Source organism: Hoplias malabaricus, chromosome 6 (assembly GCF_029633855.1).
Source record: "Hoplias malabaricus isolate fHopMal1 chromosome 6, fHopMal1.hap1, whole genome shotgun sequence".
NCBI classification, from domain to species: Eukaryota; Metazoa; Chordata; class Actinopteri; order Characiformes; family Erythrinidae; genus Hoplias; species Hoplias malabaricus.
In genome coordinates, this window is record NC_089805.1 from 49,211,558 (window position 1) to 49,232,389 (window position 20,832).

At 41.4% G+C, this 20,832-nt stretch overlaps 1 protein-coding gene across 2 annotated transcripts in view; it reads right to left on the bottom strand.

Annotated features, from left to right (window-relative positions):
- The window catches only part of LOC136699710 (ribonuclease inhibitor-like), a 44,162-nt gene that overhangs the window by 19,867 nt on the left and 3,463 nt on the right, over nucleotides 1-20,832 (bottom strand). For both annotated transcript variants that reach the window (XM_066674639.1, XM_066674638.1), the window contains exons 2-5: nucleotides 13,678-13,737; nucleotides 7,129-7,491; nucleotides 6,824-6,913; nucleotides 980-1,145 (exon numbers count right to left, since the gene is read on the bottom strand). In XM_066674639.1, the coding sequence (XP_066530736.1) occupies nucleotides 980-1,145; nucleotides 6,824-6,913; nucleotides 7,129-7,491; nucleotides 13,678-13,735 (677 nt within the window). In that variant the 5' untranslated portion in view covers nucleotides 13,736-13,737. The remainder of the gene's footprint in view (nucleotides 1-979; nucleotides 1,146-6,823; nucleotides 6,914-7,128; nucleotides 7,492-13,677; nucleotides 13,738-20,832) is intronic.

The window sequence follows — 20,832 nt, forward strand, 5'->3', positions numbered from 1 at the left end:
CAGACACAGCAGCTCAACCCTCTCCCTACATGCGCAGCTTATGCAACTATATTGTTATTCAATTTAATAATATTCTTATTTTTCTGCCAATGAGCCATCGTCTCCATTCAAACTCTAGATTGTCAGGTTTGATGGTGTGATTCGGGCTTGTATACAGCTTTTTGATATGCGCACTTGTTCACCCGCTACACTTGTTTTTCAATCTGTTTTTTCCCAGCCATTTCTATGGAATTTATTTTCAACCTGCTCTAACAGGTGCAAACCTGTAAATGATATAAAAGGAGAAAGTACAAAGAAATAAAAATCAACAAAATTAACCATGACTCATGACTGCAATACAATTTAATTTCCTTTAATCAGTTTAAATCCATCATTCATTCAACTATCCTATATAATCATATTCATATATATATACACACAAACACACTGAATGATCACCGGGTCATGTGGACTGCACGGCCACCAGGTGCTTGCTGTTGGACACCACCCCGAGGACTGGCTCCAGGGGTATGTCCCAGTAATCCTCTCCTGGGCAGGGTACACTTTGTTCTAATTGTTGTGTTCATAGGGATGCTTTTTGTTATCTAGACCTGTTCGCCATGGGAGACCCTACTGGGAACTAACAGCTCCTGACGACATAGCCCTGGAAGTCATTAGACGACACAAGCCCTTCCGCCATGACAAGGCCCGATCCAGGAAGGGAAAATTAGTTTCAGCTGCAGTTTATAAAATACAAACTAAACATTTATTCCTTTATGCGTATGTGATGGGGTTTAATGTTTTTATAAAACTTTTAAACATTGTTCTGGTAAAATGTTAAAGTTTTGTGAAATGAGCGTAAAAGCATAAAATACTGGACATCAGAAGATATGAACAAAGGTTATTAACAAGAGAGATGATGTTCTAGTGTAAGTCATCACAGTGTAATGTGCTTATGGTCTGTGTCTCCATTAGTGTATGATGTGTAGGTGACACTCACTGAGCTGTTCTGCAGTTAGAGATCGCTGGGATGAGTCTCTGGTAGCCCTTGTCTGATGTGCTGTATTTATTCAGGTTCAGCTCCTTCCTCACGTTCTCTGAATGGCGATGCAGGAAGGCTACAACTGAGCACTCTGCAGGAGACAGCTGCTTTTTAGAGCGTCTGTCTGGAGTTAGAGAGAGACAGGGGGAGACACTGCTGTCATTAAGATTCATGGTGTTCTTTGATGAGTTTTAATGAACTAGGGTATTCTGATGTAATCATACTGTCCTTCATTAATGTCAGGGTTTTTTCAAACTTTTTTAAGTGACCCACATTTTGTCCCCTGATTTATATCACGATGGAGACAGCACAAGTATTTACTAGAGTATAAAATGAGATTTAACTGACACGGGCCTATTTATTTCTCCACACCACTATTAACAATATTCTGAATTAGGGTGAATCCTATGTCTCTGTTTTGGCTAGGGGTAGGGCGTCTCAGGTCTTGTTGGGAAATAAACTAAAAATATCAGCCTTTTCTCCTTTAACCAGTGTATTATCTTAGTTTAATTTAGTTTTAATGTATTATCACCCTTTTCCTCATTTGCATGAAACATCACTAGCGCTACACTGGCATCTCAGTAGATAACTAATTAATTTCCTGTTCCACCTTAAATGATGAATCGGTTACATTCTAGTGGCAGATGTTATTGCTACCTTTAAGGTGGAAATGGAATGTTCGAAAAAAAAATAGCTGTGAAATAAGAAGCTGAATTCACCTTCACATCACAGAAGAGTGAGGAGAGGGGGGGGTAATATCTGATTGTGTTAAGGGTATGTTTTGCTTGGATCTACATCAGCTTTGACTTTAGTTAAATTTAGGACCTCATTCACCTTCAGAAGCGTTCCACAATCAGAGATTACCCCCCTGTCCTCACTCTTCTGTGATGTGAAGGTGCATTTGGCTTCTGTTTGTGGACTCAGTTTGAGGTGCAGATGGACTCTTTGGCCGTTCACTGCAGTGAAATTGGGTTTACGTCGTGGCGGTGAGAATTGTATTTTATTAACAAGCTGGGGTAGAGGAAGAGAATGTGCACCAATTCCAGAGCACACATGAGTCGCAGTGGACACTTTTCTTCAGCATTTCTTCTAGTGAAGTACCCTGCCACAGATACCTCTTCTAGTATCTGTCCCACCATGACAGACTGGTAACAGACGTTGCCATTGTTACAGTGAATAACAGGTGCTCTGTATTCTGTAATTATAGAGCATTGAAAGCATTTATTGAAATTTAGTTATTTGCAGTGGGGTTATGGTTTTATGATTTTGAAATAAGACACTGACTGTAGTTATGTGACATACGGAGTATAGTAACTGAAAGAAAACTATTATTTTTATTTATGTTGTTTTAAGCTAACTGCAAAACAAATACCTATTAACTCAATAAGATATTAAATAAGAATGAAACAAGAAAAAAAGCACTAATTTCAATAAAATATTTCATTTGTTCTACCCTTAAATACCGCCTATGTCAGCTTTTTATTTGCTTAGGAGTAGGGGGGTCTCACCTGCCTGGTTAAGTCTGGGGAAGGTGGATCTAAAGCTGTCACATTAATAAATGCTCAGCTTCCAGTTTATATTTCAGGTTACTGCTGTGACTCGCACATTGCCCACTTCACCACACCTCGAGTGTTCACTCTGATTATCTACTGCAGGGTTTCTCAACTCTAGGGGTCTGCAGGCTCATCCTCAGAGGGAGACAGTAGTCTGTAGTGAGCACTTTAATTCATAAAGGAAAAATAATAAATTTAGAATGAGTAAAATTGATAGATTAATATTGTTAATATTATAATCATTAATAAACATTGCACAAAGAGTAAGGAAATTAGTGTTTTGTAGATTATTTCTTTGCTGTAATAAAGCTTCTTGGTAATAAATCTTATACCGTTGGAGCCCGTTAATTTCCCTTTTAAATGGTGCCACATTTGTAAGGAACATACAATTGTAGGATGAGCAGTAGAGCTGAGTATGACGGTTGTGCCCATGAAAAATTTGCCAAATCCTCTGACAACGCCAAATAAAAGCCCACTACTGAAAAAAAAAAATGACGCAGAAGTATTTATACTTAAACGTCATCAGTCCGAGGCACCCCAGCACCCTTTTTCAGACACTCAGCTAGTTAACTAACGAGATGGAGAAGTTTTTTGAAACGACACAAGAGGTGAATCAGTTCTTCAAAAAAAGCAAGTACGACCCAGACAACATCAAATATGGATTTGTGCAGGGGGAAGGAGGTGATGTTAACCCAAAAGCCCAGTGTGTGGAGTGTGGTTTGACTCTTTCAAATGAAGCATGAAACCTTTAAAACTAAATTAGGATCTTGAGACCAAACACTCTACACTTTTAGCAAAGCCAGTGGAGTGCTTTCAATGAAAATGTGATGGACTGCATCTCCAAAAGAAGACAATTGTTTCCATCACATCACAGTCCAAATGTGCCCTGAAAGATAGCTACCTTGTAGCCAGACATGTTGCAGGGAGGAAGAAAGCTTTTACAATCACTGAGGAATTGGTGCTGCCAGCTGCTGTGGATATGTGTCGCGAGATGTTTGGGGCAGCCAAAAAATAAACAAAAAAAAAGTGCTGAAGGTACCGCTCTCTGATGATAGCATAAGTAGACAGATCGTTAACATGGGGCTGACACTCAGAGCCAGCTTTTGGACAGAATTAAGGAAGTCCACATTATGCTGTGCAGCTAGATGAGTTGACTGATGCTAGCAATGACTGATTTTATCTTTGTGAGGTACATTTGGGACAGCAGTAGAAGACATGCTTTTTAGTGGTGAGCTGCCGACCAGAAAAACAGCAGAGGAGTGCTCTAGTTGTGTCAGGATCACGGAGCGGACTGACGGGGGCGGACGCACTCGCTAAAACACAGTACTTTTATTAAAGGAAAATAACGAAACAAAGAGACTTGTAACAGAAGGAAAACAGGCTAAACTGGACATTAGGAATTAAACAGGGTGAACGGGACAGACAGATAACAAAACGAAACAACAACAAAGGAAATGAAACGACGATTGGGGAAACTTCGGAGACAGACAGATAACATAACCGACTTGACATAGGACAAAGGTGAAATGTTCGACAAACAGGAGAGACACAAGGGAACTTAAATACAAGACACAGACAAGATGCACCTGGGCAGATAACGAGGGGGCAGGGTAACAAATGACTCAGACGAGGAGGCGGGACTAAAACAATAACAAACATAGCCATGTGCTAAAAGAGCACATGGCCAGGGAAAACAGACATGACGAGACAAGGGCGTGACAAGTTGTTTCGACAGGTATCAGGATAAGAATTTTATTTAAGACCTAAGAAGGCCTTAAATATATGAAAATGTATTCAGGTAACAATAGTTTATTAATATTAGACTTAAAAGGCAAATTCCTTCAAAAAGCTTTTCTTAATTATCATCTGCCTTAATTACATCAACCCAAAATATCTGAAAGGTTTGCTTGCAAATTAAATCAGTAAGTGCCCTTACATATTTATCAGGATTTCTTATTCTAAATCATCAGGGAATCATTAACATGAAGTCATTGAAGGCATGCTGTTGTTCAACCTCACACAGTGACCTTTTCAAAATTTGGCTCTGTCCATTGAGGCATTTCAGTCCCTCCCTTAACTAATGTGCTGTTTCTATAGTAAATATGCTTCCAGGAGACTTTACAATATTTATGAGCATTTTGGCCATTTGAAGTCATGGTGAGGCAACACAACAAAACAAGCAAACAAACAAACAAAATAAACAAAACAAAATAAACAAAACAAAAGTTTCCCTCAATAGCTAACAGTATATAAGAACAGCCACAAAACTGTAAGTTTTTACCAGTAACACACTAGAGTTTCAACAAACACAAACAGATCTTTCTTGATCAAAGAATAAAAAACAGCCACAAAATGCTAGGTTTTTACCAGTGACACACCAGAGTTTCAACAAAACACAAACAGGCCTCTTTTGATCAGAAAATCTAAACACTTATAAAATACCAGTCTTCCCTCACCTGAGGGGATAACAGTAACAACAGTTACAAACTACTGGTCTTCCCTCACCTGAGGGGATAACAGTAACAACACAGTTACAATTTCAGGATAATTTTACTGACTCTTATTCCTTATATCCTAGTCTGCATAGGAGAAGGGTCTGCCAGAATTTGTCTTTAGTTCGTGTAACCCGGGGCGTCATGCGATTTACCTTCTGCGCACTCAGTCCACCTCTGATGGTACCTTTCTTTTCTCTGCATTGTGTATTTTTTTTGTTTTAAGGGAAAAAAGGGAGACTGGACGCCAACAATGTTCGTTCTGTTCGCAGCTCAGCAGCGGTTTATTTAGTAACCCAACAGAATCCAGTTGATTCTCAGCACAGCATCGCAGCTCTCGGTCACCTTCACACAGCATAGCAAGAATGAGACTCTGCTACCTCTATTATGCAGCACTACTTAACAATGGGTTTAATATAAAATATACCCAGATCTGTTTATAGATAAATATTGGCACTTGCTGCTCATAAGACACTGAAAACTGCACCAAATATTAATAAGTGGAAATAAAATAACTAATACACTGTGTGTTACCCTTAGAACAGGGTTAATGGAGCATAATGCATTAAAACCATGCGACTGACTCCATAGCTCCACACTGAACGCACTTCGATAAAAACAGCATACAAAAACTCTCCAAATCAACAACACAATCTCTAATATAGCATCACAAACCCTCCAACAATATTTTTAAGCACAGATTTACTATGGATGGCTTAATAAAACAATTCTATTTAACTGGATGCTTCGCATGACACCACACAGCATAGCAAGAATGAGACTCTGCTACCTGAGCAGCCAATTACTACCCACTGGGGCAAAGCGCCACCTACTACTGCCTACATTCGTAATGGCGTTTATCACCAAGAAGGATTCAGTATGCCATCCGGGTCACGGCACCAACTGTTAGAAATTCTGCATTGTAGAGTCAGGAGACTGGAGTTTGGCGTTGACTGGAGTTTATTTACACACACACAGGACCATGTATGAGTACAGCTGGATGATCTCAGTCTATCTCAGGATGATCTGAAGTTTAGAAACTGGAGGTTCAGAGGTTTCCTTCACGTGCATGCAGAAAAGCACGGGCACAGCTTGATCATCAGTTTGTCACCAGTTCAGTCTATAGCCAGTACATTCTGTACCCAGTCCAGTCTAACACCAAATATTAACACCAAGGAGTGAGAGGAGGGGTATGCAGAATGAGGGTGATGAAGAATATGTGTAAGACAGAGTAAGGGGGGAAAAGGTGAGAGAAGAGGCAATCAGGGGAGGGGTAGGAGGAAGAATGGGAGTGAGAAGAGGGGTAGGTGTGATAAGGGTGATGATCAAATTAAGAAGAAGATAGATAGAAGAAGAGGAGTGAGTGGAGGGGTATGATGAAAGACAGTTTCTCTCACCCTGCTGATGTTACACTTCCCACAGAATTGAAAATCATCTAACTGATCTGCCATTAGATAGCAGCTTAAAGCTGCAGCATGCCAGATTTGTAAAGGGGTGGGGGACGCAGATCCTGTCACTGTCTTCCTAAGTGAAGTATTCCACCTTTATCCCCTACTGGGTGAAGGCGGAAACCCCCCATTTACATACATCTGAGTTGGCCTTTGTGCTCTGTGAGGCCTGAGAAGATTTATCAGTGGTGCTGAAGGAGCCCGCTGTACTGCGGCATTGTGGTAAACATCACACGTACATTTTTATTAATTAACATCACTGGTAACCTTGTAATACGTTAATCCTGAAGAGAATGTGTTCAAATTTACCTTTTACAATCCACAGTGTGAACGCTGCTAATAAAACCACAGCAACTGAAACACAGATGATGACAATCTTCCAGGCATTTAACCCTTTTCCTGAAACACACAGCAGATTCACATTTACCACAGAACACACACTGATTTACTGACTGACTTTATGTTTCTGTAAAGCATTAAGGATAGATACATGTTCAGAGATATTTGTATCAGATCTGGACCTCCTCTGATTCTTTGTGTGGTGTCAGTGATCAGACGCAGTAAAGTTAAAAGAAGGAATCTGTGTGTGAAGATCATTAATGGATGGTTCTCACCTGTAACTTCTACATGAACAGTGGTGTCTTCATACCAGGATGTAGATGGATCCTCAACATAACACTGATAAAATCCTTCATCAGAAGGTTGAACTGCTGAGAGTTTCAGTGATGTGTTTCCTCTCCTCAGCTTATCTTTAAACAGAGCTGTCCTCCCTCTGTACGACTCCATCTGCTGATCATTCCTGTCTTTATAACCTTCATACAGATGAACCAGTCTGTTGGACTGACTCAGATGTAGTCTGATCCACTCCACTGTCATATCCACTGCACTGATGTTGGGTTGGAGAGAACAGGGCAGAACCAGGTCTTCACCAACTTTAACAAGTAAAGGAGCATCTGGACCAACTACTTTAAAGTTCTCTGAAAGGAAAAAGAAGTGAAAATAGTTCAGAAAAACATCCACAATCTTCCTCCGGCCTGTTTCAGTGCAGCAGAGTCTCCCTGCTCCAGAATAAGATTAGAACCATGATCCTCTCAGCCACAGACGCTCCGCTCACAAGTTGAAGGAGAGTCTGATACTTTCAGTGCACGAATCTGGCCACACTCTCAGGATTCTGCCAGCTGCATTCTGATTGGTTGTCTGTACCACTGCGTATATAAACTTCCGTGTATCGTTTTGTACTGGCTCTGGGACCGGTCCGATGTGAAAGAATGCCAAAATAGACTTGTGATTGGTCCTTTTGCATGTCACATTTCTTTTCCTGCAGTAGTAGGCGGTTCTTGGCCACGCTGTGGTGAATGGTACCACACTCTCCCTAGAGACTCTGGCAGTGTGCAACTAGAGAAATTATATGTTTTTTTTTTCATACATGTGATTAATGTAATACTAGATCAGTCTTGATGAGTTCATAAAAGCTTCATCAAAGGTGTGAAATGGGTTTAACCCTAAGAACTCTATCTATTTTGGTGTTCCGGTTTTTTGTCAGTGCCTCTTTCAGTCTCATTTAAACAGTAATTATGTGACATAGTCATATTCAATATGTTGTTTTATTTTCTAAAGACCCTTTGCTACTCAAATATATAATCACTTGAGGTTTTCATGCTGACCGATAAATCAATTTTTCTATAAATTTGTCATGTTTTGACCAAAATTTTACCTAGCGCCTGCTTTTTTTTTCTTCATATTTCTCAATGTACAGCCTTGAAATCATATTCCCACATCAGATATCTTCACACAGATTGTTAGTGTGAGGTGTATTTTAGTCGAAAACATAAGCATTTTTGATGCTAATTTATTACATGTCATATTACTGTGACAAAATAAATTTGTAGCATCAGACGGACATATTTTTCTTGATATTCTAAGCTCTGGGATGTGTGACTGATAAAGTTCTGACAGTCACAGCAGGCCCAGACTTTCAGGAATTTAGTTCAGGGCAAATATGGACAATATCTCAACAAATAAAACACATTTTGGTACTTTGGCAGTTTTCTCAGCTGCTGATAATATTTACAATTATTATTATTATTATTATAATCTTTTTAAAAAATGATGAAATAATACTTGTTTATTTAGAATGCACACAATAAAGAATTATTTAAGCTTTTTAGTTTATATTTGTTGATCTAATGCAGTGTTATTTGATGTGAAACCTACAAAAACCTTGAAAACTATAAATCAATAATAGGAATATGTTTTTGCTGATGACTCATATTTTTCTGCCCAGAGACAGCGTGGGTTGACGTCATGTGAGTCAAAACGAAACTGAAAGTAAACACCATCTTTCTTGTCCCTTTGCAGCGTCTTTATTTCTGATTATAATGAATATCATTAGAATCTTTCATGACAAGGACATAAGACAAAAATGTTGAAGGAGCGCCTTGATTTTTAGGTGGTTTTTCACACTGGATTACTCCCAGAGGCTTCACAACACCGCGATGAGAGCGCTATTTTTTAGAAACGGTAGGATCTGCGCTTTCTAACGGTATACGGAGCTCACAGACGCATTCAGACATTCAAGACTTACAAAGTAGAAGTGGGCGGATCGATCCAAATATTGATAATATCGATACCAAAGCTCGTATTGGTATTGATCAATACTCGTGGAAAAAGTTCGATACTCAAGTTTTTTTCTCTCCCGCTAAAGTCTGTGAGTGTGAGAACACACCACACTCCTCACAGACAGTCACCCAGAGGAAACCCACACAGACACAGGGAGAACACACCACACTCCTCACAGACAGTCACCCGGAGGAAACCCACACAGACACAGGGAGAACACACCACGCTCCTCACAGACACTCACCCGGAGGAAACCCACACAGACACAGGGAGAACACACCACACTCCTCACAGACAGTCACCTGGAGGAAACCCACGCGGACACAGGGAGAACACACCATACTCCTCACAGACAGTCACCCGGAGGAAACCCACACGGACACAGGGAGAACACACCACACTCCTCACAGACAGTCACCTGGAGGAAACCCACACAGACACAGGGAGAACACACCACACTCCTCACAGACAGTCACCCGGAGGAAACCCACACAGACACAGGGAGAACACACCACACTCCTCACAGACAGTCACCCGGAGGAAACCCACACAGACACAGGGAGAACACACCACGCTCCTCACAGACAGTCACCCGGAGGAAACCCACACAGACACAGAGAGAACACACCACACTCCTCACAGTCACCCGGAGGAAACCCACACAAACACAGGGAGAACACACCACACTCCTCACAGACAGTCACCCGGAGGAAACCCACACAAACACAGTGAGAACACACCACACTCCTCACAGACAGTCACCCGGAGGAAACCCACGCAGACACAGGGAGAACACACCACACTCCTCACAGACAGTCACCCGGAGGAAACCCACACAGACACAGGGAGAACACACCACACTCCTCACAGACAGTCACTCGGAGGAAACCCACACAGACACAGGGAGAACACACCACACTCCTCACAGACAGTCACCCGGAGGAAACCCACACAGACACAGGGAGAACACACCACACTCCTCACAGACAGTCACCCGGAGGAAACCCACACAGACACAGGGAGAACACACCACACTCCTCACAGACAGTCACCCGGAGGAAACCCACACAAACACAGGGAGAACACACCACGCTCCTCACAGACAGTCACCCGGAGGAAACCCACACAGACACAGGGAGAACACACCACGCTCCTCACAGACAGTCACCCGGAGGAAACCCACACAGACACAGGGAGAACACACCACACTCCTCACAGACAGTCACCCGGAGGAAACCCACACAGACACAGGGAGAACACACCACGCTCCTCACAGACACTCACCCGGAGGAAACCCACACAGACACAGGGAGAACACACCACACTCCTCACAGACAGTCACCCGGAGGAAACCCACACGGACACAGGGAGAACACACCACACTCCTCACAGACAGTCACCTGGAGGAAACCCACACAGACACAGGGAGAACACACCACACTCCTCACAGACAGTCACCCGGAGGAAACCCACACAGACACAGGGAGAACACACCACACTCCTCACAGACAGTCACCCGGAGGACACCCACGCAGACACAGAGAGAACACACTACACTCCTCACAGACAGTCACCCGGAGGAAACCCACGCAGACACAGGGAGAACACACCGCACTCCTCACAGACAGTCACCCGGAGGACACCCACGCAGACACAGGGAGAACACACCACACTCCTCACAGACAGTCACCCGGAGGAAACCCACACAGACACAGGGAGAACACACCACGCTCCTCACAGACAGTCACCCGGAGGAAACCCACACAGACACAGGGAGAACACACCACACTCCTCACAGACAGTCACCCGGAGGAAACCCACACAGACACAGGGAGAACACACCACGCTCCTCACAGACACTCACCCGGAGGAAACCCACACAGACACAGGGAGAACACACCACACTCCTCACAGACAGTCACCCGGAGGAAACCCACACGGACACAGGGAGAACACACCACACTCCTCACAGACAGTCACCTGGAGGAAACCCACACAGACACAGGGAGAACACACCACACTCCTCACAGACAGTCACCCGGAGGAAACCCACACAGACACAGGGAGAACACACCACACTCCTCACAGACAGTCACCCGGAGGAAACCCACACAGACACAGGGAGAACACACCACGCTCCTCACAGACAGTCACCCGGAGGAAACCCACACAGACACAGAGAGAACACACCACACTCCTCACAGTCACCCGGAGGAAACCCACACAAACACAGGGAGAACACACCACACTCCTCACAGACAGTCACCCGGAGGAAACCCACACAAACACAGTGAGAACACACCACACTCCTCACAGACAGTCACCCGGAGGAAACCCACGCAGACACAGGGAGAACACACCACACTCCTCACAGACAGTCACCCGGAGGAAACCCACACAGACACAGGGAGAACACACCACACTCCTCACAGACAGTCACTCGGAGGAAACCCACACAGACACAGGGAGAACACACCACACTCCTCACAGACAGTCACCCGGAGGAAACCCACACAGACACAGGGAGAACACACCACACTCCTCACAGACAGTCACCCGGAGGAAACCCACACAGACACAGGGAGAACACACCACACTCCTCACAGACAGTCACCCGGAGGAAACCCACACAAACACAGGGAGAACACACCACACTCCTCACAGACAGTCACCCGGAGGAAACCCACACAGACACAGGGAGAACACACTACACTCCTCACAGTCACCCGGAGGAAACCCACGCAGACACAGAGAGAACACACTACACTCCTCACAGACAGTCACCCGGAGGAAACCCACGCAGACACAGGGAGAACACACCGCACTCCTCACAGACAGTCACCCGGAGGACACCCACGCAGACACAGGGAGAACACACCACACTCCTCACAGACAGTCACCTGGAGGAAACCCACGCAGACACAGAGAGAACACACCACACTCCTCACAGACAGTCACCTGGAGGAAACCCACGCGGACATGGGGAGAAGGCAAGGCAAGGCAAGTTTATTTATAGAACACTTTTCCTACAGAAGCAATTCAAAGTGCTTTACAGAAAAAAAAAAAAATTAATTAAAAGCCAGAATAAAATCATAAAACTCCAATAAAAGGAAATACATAAAAAGAGTAAAATCATGAAATGATTAAAATTATTAAAACAATTTAAAATTTAAAAAAGAAAAAAGAAAAGAAATAAAGTGCCGTTACAGAAAATTGCAGAATATTTTAAACTGAGCTGTAGCTGCTCAAACAGGAGTGTTTTAAGTCTTGATTTAAAAGTGTCTAAAGTCAGGGCTGTTCTAATATTCTCAGCTGGTTCCATTTAAGAGCGGCGCCGGAGCTAAACGCTGCCTCTCCGTGTTTAGTTTTGACCTGAGGCAGGACTAACTCTAGTTCCTAAAGATCTGAGAGCTCTGCTCGGCTCATATCTCTGTAGCAGATCTGATAAATACACTGGTCCTACCCCATTTAGACATTTATAGACCAGTAATAACACCTTAAAGTCTATTCTGTAACACACCAAACTCCTCACAGTACGTAATATTTATGTATGTAAATATCAAGTAAATTAGATTTGATTTAATTTGAAATTGCCATATTTTAATATATATATATACATATACACACAATATATATGTCCATACATGACAAATCTATAAAAACATTGTTAAAATAAAAGTCTCAAAACTGCTGTTAGTGCACTGAAATACTAAAGGGGACACACTACAGCTATTTACTCCTAAATACAGTTAAGCTACAGAGAAATGTTCCACTACTGTAACTCAGCTCTGTAGATTTACAAGAGCCTCTGTTACTCTTGCAGTAACTTGTGTGTGAAATGTAAATAGACATTTCATGGTCCAAATATTGTGAAATAAAATTAAATATACATTAAAAAAACAGTTTGGATGCTGCCAGCTGCCAGTTATTAAACAGTCCACTCTGACACTTGTTTACAATCCATCACTTACTTTCCAGATTTTAAGTTGTCTTGATTTCTGCTAAGACTTCACTAAGGTGTTCTTACACTGACAAAACATTTCCAGTTGTAAGTTATTACATTCTAAATTAAACACCTTTCAAATATAACAGTGTGCATAAAAAAATCTCTTTATCACACCCATACCCCGCCCTGACTGCAGAGGGCACAATCAAATTAGTACTGACTGGTAATCAGAATACAGTTTTCAGAACACTATTTGTGGCCTGGGTTTGTGATTTCTGTAAAGTCTTGATGAGGTTCATTACTATGATCTCCATTCATTTTGTGGAGCCTTTCCCTAATGTTGTTTTACCCTGATCTGTTTTACACTACTTTAATCCTTACACTATAAACATAACCCTAACACTTACACTAACATTTTAAAATATGTTTTCACCTTTAAAGATAATGATTCATATTGTGGTGTTGTGGAGAATTTCCCAGAGTGTGTCAACAGATGTTGGTCCCCACAAGATGATATATTCCTGTTACACACACACACACACACACACACACACACACACACACACAAAAATCATAGTACAGGAGTGTTGACACGTACCTGCAGTTGTTTCCATGAACCATGAGAGAATGAGAGCTGTTACAGTGAGGAACTTCATCCCTGAAAAACACATGGAGATTACAGCATCATCAACATCAGCATCTCACACCAGCTGAACACACCCTAAAGCTCCAGGAACTCTACACACACTGTTTATGGAGAGGTTGGGAAATTTGTAAAATGCAGTAAATCTTTGATTAGTTAATTATTGTAAACCTTTTTTTTCCTTCAAACTTCACATTAGAGCCCTTCATTGGTCCTCCTAATAAAACCATACACTCCCTTTTGTTTGTTCAACTCTGCAGCTGGAGTTCTCACTTATTCTAAAAAATCAGCTCATATCTCCCCAGTTCTTCATCAGTGACCCGTCCTGCTTCTTAAACTTCTGCTCATGTAAACATCTCTGCACGGTTTGGCACCAGCCGACCTCTCTGAACTTATACACCCTACTGTCCTGCAGGGTCACTGAGGTCCTCTGGGTGTGGTCTCTTGTCAGTAACTGAATTCAGATTAGTTCCTGCTGGAGATCACTCTGTATTTCTCAGCATTTCTGATCGTCACAAACACTTCACAGCAGCACTTTCACTTTCATAAAAATCCAGTTTGTACTTTATCAGACTCACACAGGCAAGGCAATTTATTTATAGAGCACCTTTCATACAAAAGCAATTCAAAGTGCTTTACAGAAGAAAAATACATAAAAAGAATAGAATGATTAAATGATAAAAATTATTAAAACAATTTAAAATGATACAATAAAAGAAAAGAAATAAAGTGCCGTTACTGAATAAAAAGTGCAGAATATTTTAAACTGAGCTGTAGCTGCTCAAACAGGAGTGTTTTCAGTCTTGATTTAAAGGTGTCTAAAGTCAGGGCTCTTCTAATATTCTCAGCTGGTTCCATTTAAGAGCAGCACAGGAGCTAAACGCTGCCTCTCCATGTTTAGTTTTGACCTGAGGCAGGACTAACTCTAGTTCCTAAAGATCTGAGATCTCTGCTCGGCTCATATCTCTGTAGCAGATCTGATAAATACACTGGTCCTACCCCATTTAGACATTTATAGAGCAGTAATAACACCTTAAAGTCTATTCTGTAACAGACTGGTCTCCAGTGTAAGGATTTGAGGATGAAGGGGGGGTGATGTGATCTCTTCTTTTGCTCCAAGGGAGACTCTGGGGCTGCATTTTGAATCAGCTGAAGATGTTTAATGGTCTTTTTTGGAAGTCCAGCTAAGAGACCATTACAGCGATCAATCCTTCAAGGATTGGATAGGGTTCTACAGGTCTGGTTTAGTCAGAAAATCTCTGATCTTACTGATGTTCTTAAGATGGTAAAATGCTGATCTAGCAACCTCTTTAATATGAGACTAAAACTGAGATCTGAGTTCATTGATACACCAAGGTTGCGAGCCAGTTCTTTAGATTTGAGGGCCCTCGAGTCCAGATACACAGCCAATCTTTGTGCTATTCCCAAATAGTATAATCTCAGTTTTATCTTTATTCAGCTGCAGAAAATTGTGTCCCATCCAGTTAGTGATGTGATCAAGGCACTTGCTTAATGAGTCAACTGGACCAGAGTCGTTTGGGGACAGGGCCATGTAAATCTGAGTATCATCTGCATAGCTGTGATAGGACAGCCCATAGTCCTGTAGAATCTGGTCAAGAGGAAGCATATATAAATTAAATAAAAGTGGACCAAGAATAGAGCCCTGGGGGACGCCACAGGTCACTGGCGTGTTCTCTGAAATATTATTTTCTATTTCTACAAAGTAGTTCCTGCCTTCCAGGTAAGAAATGAACCACTTCAGGACTGTTCCTGAGAGTCCAACCAAGTTTGAGAGTCTATCTATAAGAATTGTATGGTCAATGGTATCGAAGGCAGCACTAAGGTCAAGGAGTAATAGAAGAGATACCTTTCCTGTCTCTGTATTTAAGCAGATGTCATTAATGACCTTGATTAGAGCAGTCTCAGTGCTGTGATTAGACCGGAACCCGGACTGGAATTTGTCTAGGCTACTGTTAATGGACAAGAAACTAGTGATTTGCCTGAACACTATTTTCTCAATGATTTTGCCAATGAACGGTAAATTAGAAATTGGCCTGTAGTTACTTATCAGAGATGATTCTAAATTTTTCTTTTTTAGAAGAGGCTTTACAACTGCAGTTTTTAGTGAGGAGCTCGGAAAGACCCCCGACGTGAGTGAGGTTAAATAATTAGCACTGTACTTCAGAGGCCTGTAGACAGTTACTAGTGATATCTGTGGTGTCCGTTTCAGAACTACACAGAGATTCTCAAATGTTGTGAAGTCACCAAATGAAAACTGCTTGCACTGAAAAGAACCATGGAACAGAGCAGCTAGACCTCCACCTTTTCTACTGGCACGAGATGCATTTAAAAAATGAAAATCTGGAGGAGCTGACTCCAATAAAACAGTTGCAGCACCACATTCATTTAGACAAGTCTCAGTTAAAAGTATAAAATCAAGCCCATGTGCTGTAATACAATCATTAATTCAGTGTGATTTGTTTGTGAGAGATCTGATATTTAGAGCTAACTTAGTAACTCATGCACTTTGCCACAGAATCTCTGTCTCACATTTTATATTCTGTAGATTGGCTACATCAGGGGTCGGCAACCTTTACCACTCAAAGAGCCGTTTGGACCCATTTCACACAGTAAAGAAAACACTGGGAGCCACAAAACCCTTTTGAAATTTTAAATGAAATAAAACTGCATTAACAGGGTTTTTTTATTTGCCTTTGTGCTCTGTATAAACAAACTACACTGTGTTACATTTATGAAATCAATGAACGACTGCAGAGAAAATGAAATAACATTTCTGCATTCAACAAAACATTTTTAAAAAGACGTTGTGTTGACGGTTAAGTAAAATACTCAATGTCTATTTGAGTCCTTGTAGTTAATGGAAAAGAAAAATGCTGAAGTTAAATTGTCCACTGGCAGCAAACAACACTGCTGTCCTCTCTCTGTGTGCCATCATTATTTTACTGGCGCCGTGCAGTCAGCGGTCAAAAAGTTCAAGAAACCACACACTGACGGGTGTCGCACATTGGAAGTTGTGACATGTATTAAGCGACAAAAATATTTTAAATATTTGTGTGTGTGTGTGTGTGTGTGTGTGTGTGTGTGAGAGAGAGAGAGAGAGAGAGAGAGAGAGAAAAAGGAAGTAGGAGGGGTGTGAGGGACACAGAAATATACAGACAGTCTCTACGATTTTAAAGGACATCTTTAAGGTGGAAATCCAAATAACGTTGTTGTTTTTAATGTGGACGACTTAATGAAACTGTGAGTTTCTTAAGGTGGAATGTTTTTAAAGGTGGCCATCAAAATTTATTGGCGGACATTTTAAGGGTTATTTGAAGTGGTAACTTATTTAAGGTGGAAGTCTAATTTAAAGGGGGATTAAACTTTAATTTTTAGTAAGGTGTCAGTCAAAGTATATAAGCAATCCCTTTAAGCTGGTGGTATTTTAAAGGTATTATTGGAGAGATTGTTATATAAATGTAAAGTCCTAGCTATTAACTCGATGGACCCTATTTATTTAGCTATTTTGCTATTCCGTTTTTTTGTCAGTGCCTCTTTCAGTTGCATTTAAACAGTAATTATGTGACATAGTCATATTCAATATGTTGTTTTATTTTCTAAAGACCCTTTGCTACTCAAATATATAATCACTGGAGGTTTTCATGCTGACCGATAAATCAATTTTTCTATAAATTTGTCATGTTTTGACCAAAATTTTACCTAGCGCCTGTTTTTTTTTTTTTCATATTTCTCAATGTACAGCCTTGAAATCATATTCCCACATCAGATATCTTCACACAGATTGTTAGTGTGAGGTGTATTTTAGTCGAAAACATAAGCATTTTTGATGCTAATTTATTACATGTCATATTACTGTGACAAAATAAATTTGTAGCATCAGACGGACATATTTTTCTTGATATTCTAAGGTCTGGGATGTATGACTGATAAAGTTCTGACAGTCACAGCAGGCCCAGACTTTCAGGAATTTAGTTCAGGGCAAATATGGACAATATCTCAACAAATAAAAAACATTTTGGTACTTTGGCAGTTTTCTCAGCTGCTGATAATATTTACAATTATTATTATTATTATTATAATCTTTTTAAAAAATGATGAAATAATACTTGTTTATTTAGAATACACACAATAAAGAATTATTTAAGCTTTTTAGTTTATATTTGTTGATCTAATGCAGTGTTATTTGATGTGAAACCTACAAAAACCTTGAAAAACTATAAATCAATAATAGGAATATGTTTTTGCTGATGACTCATATTTTTCTGCCCAGAGACAGCGTGGGATGACGTCATGTGAGTCAAAACGAAACTGAAAGTAAACACCGTCTTTCTTGTCCCTTTGCAGCGTCTTTATTTTAGCGAATATCATTAGAATCTTTCATGACAAGGACATAAGACAAAAATTTTGAAGGAGCGCCTTGATTTTTAGGTGGTTTTTCACACTGGATTACTCCCAGAGGCTTCACAGCACCGTGATGAGAGCGCTATTTTTAGAAACGGTAGGATATGCGCTTTCTAACGGTATACGGAGCTCACAGATGCATTCAGACATTCAAGACTTAAAAAGCTGATTATATAAGGTGTGTTTTTAACCCCGCAAAATGCGGGAGTCGGGTCCAAAGGTTAAGCGGCATATAAGCTAATGTAGCAATGATGCTAGCAATACGTGACAAGCCAAATTGACCAAAGTTCTTGAACTTTCACCCTCTAGTTTTCATTGCTACACAGTCACACAGAGAACCCTGAGACTCTACACAGGTCACACAGAGAACCCTGAGATCTACACAGGTCACACAGAGAACCCTGAGACTCTACACAGTCACACAGAGAACCCTGAGACTCTACACAGTCACACAGAACCCTGAGACTCTACACAGTCACACAGAGAACCCTGAGACTCTACACAGTCACACAGAGAACCCTGAGACTCTACGCAGACACACAGAGAACCCTGAGACTCTACACAGTCACACAGAGAACCCTGAGACTCTACAAAGGTCACACAGAGAACCCAGAGGCTCTACACAGTCACACAGAGGACCCTGAGACTCTACACAGGTCACACAGAGAACCCTGAGACTCTACACAGAAAACCCTGAGACCTTGACTCACAGAATGAGAGGGGAACAATCATGACGCAGGGAAGTAGTGTCGGAGTGGGCCTTGGTCCAGTTTCAGCTAGTGGGTATTATTCAATTATATTATAAGCAGATTTATATTTTGTTTTTTATTATTTTCTTATAAGAACCAAGTAAAAATGTAAAAATACTCTTCCATTTGGCTGTGCTTTGCTGCAGATGACACAGTAAAATGTAAACAACCTCTATACACAGGCATCAACAAAAAATGTTGCAGTAATATAATTATTCATATAATTACCAACAAAGACACACCAATAATCCATTTACTGGAATATTATACATAAATATCAAACACAATAAAAAATAAACATTAGCCTTCTATTTAACAAATATGTAGCCTGTAAATAAAAGTTCACCAGATGAATCCTGAATTCTGAGGTTTTTTTCCTTAAAAGGTAACAAAGGTATATCTCCAACAGAGGGGCGGCACCATAGTACTCTTCATTTATCAGCCGTCCTGTCCACCCACCTCCCCCCAACCGACACACACACACACCACACCCACACCCACACACACACACACACACACACACACAGGAAACAACCCCACAGTGTCACAAACAAAATAACAGAACAGTCCTGATCTCGAGCAGCTGCATCACACACACACACCCACACCCACACCCACCGACCCACCCACCCACACACACACACACACACACACACAGGAAACAACCCCACAGTGTCACAAACAAAATAACAGAACAGTCCTGATCTCGAGCAGCTGCATCACACACACACACCCACACCCACACCCACCGACCCACCCACCCACACACACACACACACACACACACACAGGAAACAACCCCACAGTGTCACAAACAAAATAACAGAACAGTCCTGATCTCGAGCAGCTGCATCACACACACACACACACACACCGACCCACCCACACCCACACACACACACACACACACACACACCGACCCACCCACACACACACACACACACACACACAAAGAGAGAGAGAGAATATAATATAGGAGTGTGGACACATACCTAACACATAGACGAGTGATTAGTACATCTATATCTAACAATGAGTCTGTACCCTCTCCATCACCTCATACAAACTCCTTAGTTAAAATGTCAGAGTTCAGAGTAAAAGAGTTCAGTAACAGTGTTAACAGTGAAATTTTAATTCACACAGTTTATCATCTCAAACCATCCACTTGCAGTCTCTCCACACACTACCAACCAATTTTTTAAAGAGTGTGTTTCTCACTATAGCACCAGACATACTCCACACTGTAAACACCTCACTCACGTCGGGGGTCTTTCCGAGCTCCTCACTAAAAACTGCAGTTGTAAAGCCTCTTCTAGAAAACAAAAAATTAGAATTATCTCAGATAAGTAACTACAGGCCAATTTCTAATTTACCGTTCATTGGCAAAATCATTGAGAAAATAGTTTTCAGGCAAATCACTAGATTCTTGTCCATTAACAGTAGCCTAGACAAATTCCAGTCCGGGTTCCGATCTAATCACAGCCCTGAGACTGCTCTAATCAAGGTAATTAATGACATCTGCTTAAATACAGAGGACAGAAAGGTATCTCTTCTATTACTTCTTGACCTTAGTGCTGCCTTTGATACCATTGACCATAAGATTCTTATAGATAGACTCGCAAACTGTGTTGGACTCTCAGGAACAGTCCTGAAGTGGTTGGTTTATTACCTGGATATCAGGAACTACTTAGTAGAAATAGAAAATAATATTTCAGAGAACACACCAGTGACCTGTGGTGTCCCCCAGGGCTCTATTCTTGGTCCACTTTTATTTAATTTATATATGCTTCCTCTTGGCCAGATTATGCAGGACTATGCAGATGATAGATTTACATGGCCCTGTCCACAAACGACTCTGGTCCAGTTGACTCATTAAGCGAGTGCCTTGATCACATCACTAACTGGATGGGACACAATTTTCTGCAGCTGAATAAAGATA